The sequence below is a fragment of the Mesoplodon densirostris genome, chromosome 8, assembly GCF_025265405.1.
Source record: "Mesoplodon densirostris isolate mMesDen1 chromosome 8, mMesDen1 primary haplotype, whole genome shotgun sequence".
Taxonomy (NCBI): Eukaryota; Metazoa; Chordata; class Mammalia; order Artiodactyla; family Ziphiidae; genus Mesoplodon; species Mesoplodon densirostris.
The window spans coordinates 30,564,114-30,571,891 of record NC_082668.1 but is presented as its reverse complement, the minus strand read 5'-3'; the positions used below and the strand labels follow the sequence as shown (position 1 = coordinate 30,571,891).

The 7,778-nt window shown below is 46.9% G+C and overlaps 1 protein-coding gene across 3 annotated transcripts; it reads left to right on the top strand.

The window, feature by feature from the left end:
* The first annotated feature begins 4,282 nt into the window (after positions 1 to 4,282).
* LOC132495071 (histone lysine demethylase PHF8-like) lies at positions 4,283 to 7,448 on the top strand. 3 transcript variants are annotated; one of them, XM_060106661.1, is made up of 2 exons: positions 4,298 to 5,638; positions 5,924 to 7,448. In XM_060106661.1, exons 1-2 carry the CDS (start codon positions 4,298 to 4,300, stop codon positions 7,370 to 7,372), a joined length of 2,790 nt encoding a protein of 929 aa, XP_059962644.1. In that variant the 3' UTR covers positions 7,373 to 7,448. The 3 variants fall into 3 exon arrangements, with proteins under 3 accessions (XP_059962645.1, XP_059962644.1, XP_059962642.1); XM_060106659.1 differs by having other exon boundaries at positions 4,298 to 6,339; positions 6,394 to 7,448; XM_060106662.1 differs by having other exon boundaries at positions 4,283 to 7,448.
* The last annotated feature ends 330 nt before the right edge of the window (positions 7,449 to 7,778 follow it).

The following is a 7,778-nucleotide window of genomic DNA, read 5'->3' as shown; positions in this document are numbered from 1 at the left end:
AATTAGAGCATTGACAGTAGTTAACATTACCTGGGAAACTTTTCCATCATATCCATTGGACTCTTCACTCTTCCCTTCTAATGTAATTACTACCTTGACTCCTATAATAATCATTTCATTGCCATTTGAAATCATACCTAGTTTTATATTTTTACATATTTCTAATACACATGTTGTTTGGTTTTAGTTATTTTAACTTTATAAAAAGGGTATTGAAATTTTGTATATAATCTTAGGAGACTAATTATTTGCTTCTCAATATTATATTTATAACACCATACATGGTGTTCCAACTAGCTGTACTTCATTTTAACCCCTGTGATAACCAATTGGGTGAACATACTACAGCTTATTTATTTATTTATTCCCCACTTTTTTGGCATTTGAATAGTTTCTGGGTATTTTCCATACGAATGGTATCTCTGTAAACTTTCTTATATATATATTTATTAGTGTACAAGTGAAAGACTTTCTCTGGTGTTTATACTGAGGGGTGTAATTGCTTACTCATGGGGTATATCAATGTTTAAGTCCTTTCTACAGTGATTGTACCACTTTTAATTCTTAATTTCAATAAGTTTCTAAACTCCAGGATTTCAAGACATTTATTCAATTAATAGATTATTACCACAAAGCATAGAATAATAAATTGGTAAAGCAGAAAAGAATTTTGAGATTATCCATTTGGCCTCATTTAATTTGCAGAGAACACTGATATGTAGGAGAGTTGAAATTATTTGCTCAAAGTTCTAGAAAGAAGGGGCTTTCAGATCTATCACCAAGTAGATTATGCAGCCATCATTGTATCCTTTTTTTTAACATCTATATTAGATTATAATTGCTTTACAATGGTGTATCAGTTTCTGCTTTATAACAAAGTGAACCAGTTATACATATACATATGTTCCCATATCTCTTCCCTCTTGCGTCTCCCTCCCTCCCACCCTCCCCATCCCACCCCTCTAGGTGGTGAAAAAGCACCAAGCTGATCTCCCTGTGCTATGCGGTTGCTTCCCACTAGCTATCTATTTCACGTTTGGTAGTGCATCATTGTATTCTTACCAGCATTTTCTGTTTCTCAAGTGTGCAATGTTTGGTGAATAATATGAAAACTTCTGTTTTTAAGGTAAAGAAGTTAAGATCTAAGAAAATAAAGATAAACAGCAGTGGAGTTATGCCAATTTAGCGTTAAAGTTGAATTTATTCAATGCACCGTTTTCCATCAGGTCACATTGCCTTATGGGATTGACTTTGGTGTTTGCTTCCCCAATAGCCGTTCCCAACTCCCTGGACAAAGTACTTTACTGTCTTACACTGGAGCTCTTTCCCTCAGACTTACTTGTATCTATAAATGACCATGTAACATCTTTGTAGTCCACGAATTAAGACTTAGTCCACTGATGAAGGTCATAGAAATGCTTTTACTTTCTTGATTAAAAAATAGCAGATGTGTGGGGACTTCCCTGGTGGCACAGTGGTTAAGAATCCACCTGCCAATGCAGGGGACACTGGTTCGAGCCCTGGCCTGGGAAGGTCCCACATGCCGTGGAATAGATAAGCCCGTGTGTGACAACTTCTGAACCTGTGCTCTAGAGCCTGCGAGCCACAACTACTGAGCCTGCATGCCACAGCTACTGAAGCCTGCATGCCTAGAGCCTGGGCTCCACAACAAGAGAAACCACTGCAATGAGAGGCCTGTGCACCGCAATGAAGAGTAGCGCTGCTCGCCGCAACTAGAGAAAGCCTGTGTGCAGCAACATAGACCCAACACAGCCTAAATAAATAAATGAATAAAGTAACACATAAATTAATTAATAGAAAAATATAACAGATGTGGTTGGGCTGAAACAACCCTTTCACCTACTTCCTGCCTTGAATGTAGATGTGATGTTTGGAGCTGCGGCAACTAACCTGTGAGTCCAAGGAAAGGTTAAGGGAATCATAGAAACATGGGCCTGATATCCTTGGGCCACTGAACTAACATCAGCAGCCACATGTTTCCAGGTTTCTTATTAGGTAAGAAAAATAAACCCCTTTTCATTTAAGCAATATATATATATATATCTGTATGTACATATATATGTATATATATGTATATACATATATACTTAGGTTTTCTTTTACTGGTAGCTTAATGAATTCCTAGTTAATACACCATGTTACAAAAAATGATCTCAAACTAGATTTCGAATGTTTCCCTTTTTCCAACGACTGAACATGAAAATCCTGTCACTGGATGAGCGATGTTTTTTCCCTCAGGGGAAATGAGTTTATACTTTTATGCTTAACTGCTACTTTTAGATTATAGTCTTTTAATCAAAAACCCCATTTCAGAGGATGTGTCCATAATCACATCAAAGCAATATTTCCATTCAGCAAAAGCATGATTTACAAAAAAAAGGGGGGGCACCAAATAAGGAAAACAAAAACAAACTCTAAGTTGGCTGACGGACATTTTGATTTCTTTTTCCAGACATGAAAAAGAAATTTCATCAGTGCAAAGTTAACTAATGACACTCACTACTCCAGCCTTGGGTCCAAAATGAGACTATTCTCATAAATAAATTCAAGCAATATTAATTAAGAAGTTATATGTGTGTTGGGCTCTAAAGCTGAGAGTAGTCAGACATGATTCCCTGTCTGAAAGAGCTTGCTGCTGGTTAGGGTAGGAGGGGGATGGGGAGGAGAGACAGATAAGCATACATAACAAATAGAATATAGTAAGCATATAATGGAAGTATGCACAAATTTGTTTAGGAATCTAGAGCAGAGTAGAGCTAACTCCCCTAGACACACACAAGTCAAGGAAAAGTTTCTCATCCCAGGAGCCCTTCTCATACTGTAAGATGTTTTATGCCTTCAACATATAGGTCTATGTCCTTATTTGTCCTTTCACAGATGTTTTCTTCTTGGCAGAAGTCCTTAAGTGTCAGTGGACCTCCGGCTTTCTGAGCTGTAAATCCCTCTGCTCCACCTATTATGTTGAAGTAGAGGTTATATGTTGTTTTTTGATATATGTTGTTTTTGATATATGTTGTTTTTTTCCATCCTAACTGAAGCCTTAGGGAAAAAAACTTCCTATTGCTAAAAGCTTAGATCTTGTCATTGTTGCCGTGGTATGTAAAACAAATAGAAAACAAATCACTTGTAGTCTCCTTTGGAAATGAGTAGCCCAAAAGATGGGACAATTCTGAAAAGCCAATACTTACAGTAGTCACTCTTAAAGTGCTGGGGTTATTGCAAAGACATACACTCATCTCTTGACAAAGCCACAGGAATCCCTATGGGCTTTGCAACCTACTGGAAAGAATGGGCAAAAGATGAATGTATCTTGAGAAGTACCCTAGAAAGGAACCACCACTAAACGTGTTATCATAACCATAGTATTTTCACTTGTATAAGTAGGAAAACTAGGAATGAACCATTCTTGTATTCCCGAGTAGCTTTCCTTTTCTGCACATTTTAGAATCAATGTCCAATATCATCTGACTACTTACTTCAACTTGTCCTTATGAATTTGATGACACTTAAAGACTGACTAATCCATTTATCCCAATGGGCATTCCAGGAAATTGTCCTTGTTTATTGCCATCTTCAAATGATGGAAAAGCATTAAAAAAATGAGAGAGATTGGCTACTCTGAATTGCCCATCACCGCCACCGGGCTTCTCCCGGCGATTTTTCGGGCTGTTTTGATCTCCAACCGGGCCGCCGGTTCATCTCCTTCCTCGTTGGTTTGCTCGCGGCGATCTCCTGCCGGCCCAGCGACGCCGCCGCTTGCCTGTTCGTCTGGCGGCCGCCGGCCTAGGCCCGAGCCGCGGGCTCCAGTAGGCCCTGACGGCCGGGCCCGGGGCAGAGCTGTGGAGAAAGCTGCCCTGAAGCACGGCTGGGCGGCCAGGGCCGCGCGACCAGGGCCGCGCGACCCAGCGGGTGGCTCGAGAACAAGGCGAGAAAGGTTCGCCGCGTTGCCATGACGATGCCAGAATTCGGTGCGCGTCGCCCAACCTTCGCTGAGCGAGGCGCTGAGCAGCTCCGGAGCGAGCCCGGCCGCCGGCGCTTTGGTGGGACTGAGCTCCGCGGGCGTGAGGAATCCCTGCGGCTTTGCGGATGAGGAGGTCCCTGTAGGGTTCCGGACCGAGTACGTTCTTGTCAGGTTTGGGGCGTGAGGAGGTTCCTGTCAGTTTGAGAGGCGTGAAGAGATTCTCCCTTCGTCCAGAGAGAGTGCGTGCTGCCGCCTCCCGCTCCCTTTGACGCTGAGAGCCTGGCCCACCGCAGGACGCTCCAAGGCCAGGCGAAGATGGCCTCGCGACCGGTGTATTGCCTCTGTCGGCTTCCTTACGATGTCACCCGCTTCATGATCCAGTGTGACACGTGCCAGGACTGGTTTCATGGCAGTTGTGTTGGTGTTGAAGAGGAGAAGGCTGATGACATTGACCTCTACCACTGCCCCAATTGTGAGGTCTTCCATGGGCCCCCCATCATGAAAAAACGCTGTGTATCTTCAAAAGGCCATGATACACACAAGGGGAAGCCAGTGAAGACGGGAAGCCCTACGTTCATTGGAGAGCTTCGGAGTAGGACCTTTGACAGCTCAGATGAAGTGATTCTGAAGCCCACTGGAAGTCAGCTGAGCATGGAATTCCTGGAAGAGAATAGCTTCAGTGTGCCCATCCTGGTCTTGAAGAAGGATGGATTGGGGATGACGCTGCCCTCACCATCATTCACCGTGAGGGATGTGGAACACTACGTTGGTTCTGACAGAGAGATTGATGTGATTGATGTGACCCGCCAGGCCGACTGCAAGATGAAGCTTGGTGATTTTGTGAAGTATTATTATAGCGGGAAGAGGGAGAAAGTCCTCAATGTCATTAGTTTGGAATTCTCTGATACCAGGCTTTCTAACCTTGTGGAGACACCCAAGATTGTTCAGAAGCTCTCATGGGTGGAGAACTTGTGGCCAGAGGAGTGTATCCTTGAGAGGCCCAATGTGCAGAAGTACTGCCTCATGAGCGTGCGGGATAGCTATACCGACTTTCACATTGACTTTGGTGGCAGCTCGGTCTGGTACCATGTGCTCAAGGGTGAGAAGATCTTCTACCTGATCCGCCCAACAAATGCCAACCTGACTCTCTTTGAGTGCTGGAGCAGCTCCTCTAACCAGAATGAGATGTTCTTTGGGGACCAGGTGGACAAGTGCTACAAGTGTTCTGTGAAGCAAGGACAGACACTTTTCATTCCTGCAGGATGGATCCATGCTGTGCTGACCCCCGTGGACTGCCTTGTCTTTGGAGGGAACTTCTTACACAGCCTTAACATTGAAATGCAGCTCAAAGTCTATGAGATTGAGAAGCGGTTGAGCACAGAAGACCTCTTCAAGTTCCCCAACTTTGAGACCATCTGTTGGTATGTGGGAAAGCATATCCTGGACGTCTTTCGAGGTTTGCGAGAAAACAGGAGACACCCTGCCTCCTACCTGGTCCATGGTGCTAAAGCCCTGAACTTGGCCTTTAGAGCCTGGACAAGGAAAGAAGCTCTGCCAGACCACGAGGATGAGATCCCGGAGACAGTGAGGACCGTACAGCTCATTAAAGATCTGGCTAGGGAGATTGGCCTGGTGGAAGATACCTTCCGACAGAACGTTGGGAAGACAAGCAATATCTTTGGGCTGCAGAGGATCTTCCCAGCCGGCTCCATTCCCTTAACCAGGCCAGCCCATTCCACTTCAGTATCCATGTCCAGGCTGTCACTGCCCTCCAAAAGTGGTTCAAAGAAGAAAGGCCTGAAGCCCAAGGAATTCTTCAAGAAGGCAGAGCGAAAGGGCAAGGAGAGCTCAGCCTTGGGGCCTGCTGGCCAATTGAGCTATAATCTCATGGACACATACAGTCATCAGGCACTGAAGACAGGCTGTTCCCAGAAAGCAAAGTTCAACATCACTGGCACCTGCTTGAATGACTCAGATGATGACTCGCCAGACTTGGACCTTGATGGGAATGAGGTCCGGCTGGCCCTGTTGACGTCTAATGGCAGTGCCAAGAGGGTAAAGAGCTTATCCAAGTCTCGGCGAGCCAAGATCGCAAAGAAGGTAGACAAGGCTAGGCTGGTGGCAGAACAGGTGATGGAGGATGAATTTGACTTGGATTCAGATGATGAACTGCAGATTGATGAGAGACTGGGAAAGGAGAAGGCGACTCTGATAATAAGACCAAAATTTCCCCGAAAGTTGCCCCGTGCGAAGCCTTGCTCTGACCCCAACCGAGTTCGTGAACCAGGAGAAGTTGAGTTTGACATTGAGGAGGACTATACAGCAGATGAGGACATGGTAGAAGGGGTCGAAGGCAAGCTTGGAAATGGGAGGGGAGCTGGTGGAACTCTTGATCTGCTCAAGGCCAGCAGGCAGGTGGGGGGACCTGACTATGCTGCCCTCACCGAGGCCCCTGCCTCTCCCAGCACTCAGGAGGCCATCCAGGGCATGCTGTGCATGGCCAACCCGCAGTCCTCATCATCCTCGCCAGCTACCTCCAGCCTGCAGGCCTGTTGGCCCGGGGGGCAGGAGCGAAGCAGTGGGAATTCCAGCAGTGGGCTGGGCACAGCGTCTAGCAGTCCTGCTTCCCAGCGCATCCCAGGGAAGTGGCCCATCAAGCGGCCATCATACTGGAGAACCGAGAGCGAGGAGGAGGAGGAGAACGCCAGTCTCGATGAACAGGACAGCTTGGGAGCATGCTTCAAGGATGCAGAGTATATTTACCCTTCCCTGGAGTCTGACGATGATGACCCTGCTTTGAAATCTCGACCCAAGAAAAAGAAGAATTCAGATGATGCTCCATGGAGTCCTAAAGCCCGTGTGACCCCAACTCTACCGAAGCAGGACTGTCCTGTGCGTGAGGGGACCCGGGTAGCTTCCATTGAGACAGGCTTGGCTGCAGCAGCTGCAAAGTTGGCCCCGCAGGAGCTACAGAAGGCCCCAAAGAAGAAATATATCAAGAAGAAGCCTTTGTTGAAGGAGGTAGAACAGCCTCGCCCTCAAGAGCCTAATCTCAGCGTGGCAGTACCAGCCCCAACTCTGGCCACTACACCACAACTTCTCACCTCCTCCTCGCCCCTGCCTCCCCCTGAGCCTAAACAAGAGGCCCTCTCAGGAAGTCTTGCTGACCATGAGTGTACTGCTCGTCCCAATGCCTTTGGCATGGCCCAGGCAAACCGCAGCACCACACCCATGGCCCCTGGTGTCTTCTTGACCCAGCGGCGCCCTTCAGTTGGCTCCCAGAGCAATCAAGCAGGACCAGGAAAGCGTCCCAAAAAGGGCCTGGCTACGGCAAAGCAGAGACTCGGCCGTATCCTGAAAATCTACAGAAATGGCAAAGTGCTTCTGTGATCCCCTTTGTGTCCTGCCCCTCACCCCTTCACCCCCATTGCCTTCTCCGTTGTCAATTCTCAGGGCACTCCTGGATCCTACCTGCCCCGGACAAGGTGCTGAGGCGCATTGTCCTGCTTTCTTGGAACTGACCAAAGGCATCGACTCTCCCATGGGCCCCTTCACCTACTCCCTCAGCTCCCTCCCCTGCTTCCACTGGAGCATCCTGCCTTCCTTTTCCATATCTCTGAGTAGCCAGTAAATGGGAGAGGTTTCCAGCTGACTAGAGCCCTCTTTTCTGCTGCCCCAATCCATTTCCCTTTCACCAGCTTTGTCTGCCCTTTACTGTCATCCCCACTTAAAGCTGGAAAGCAGGATGAGGAGAGGCATGAGGAGAGCCTGGGCCCCTCGGTATTTCCCTGGTCAT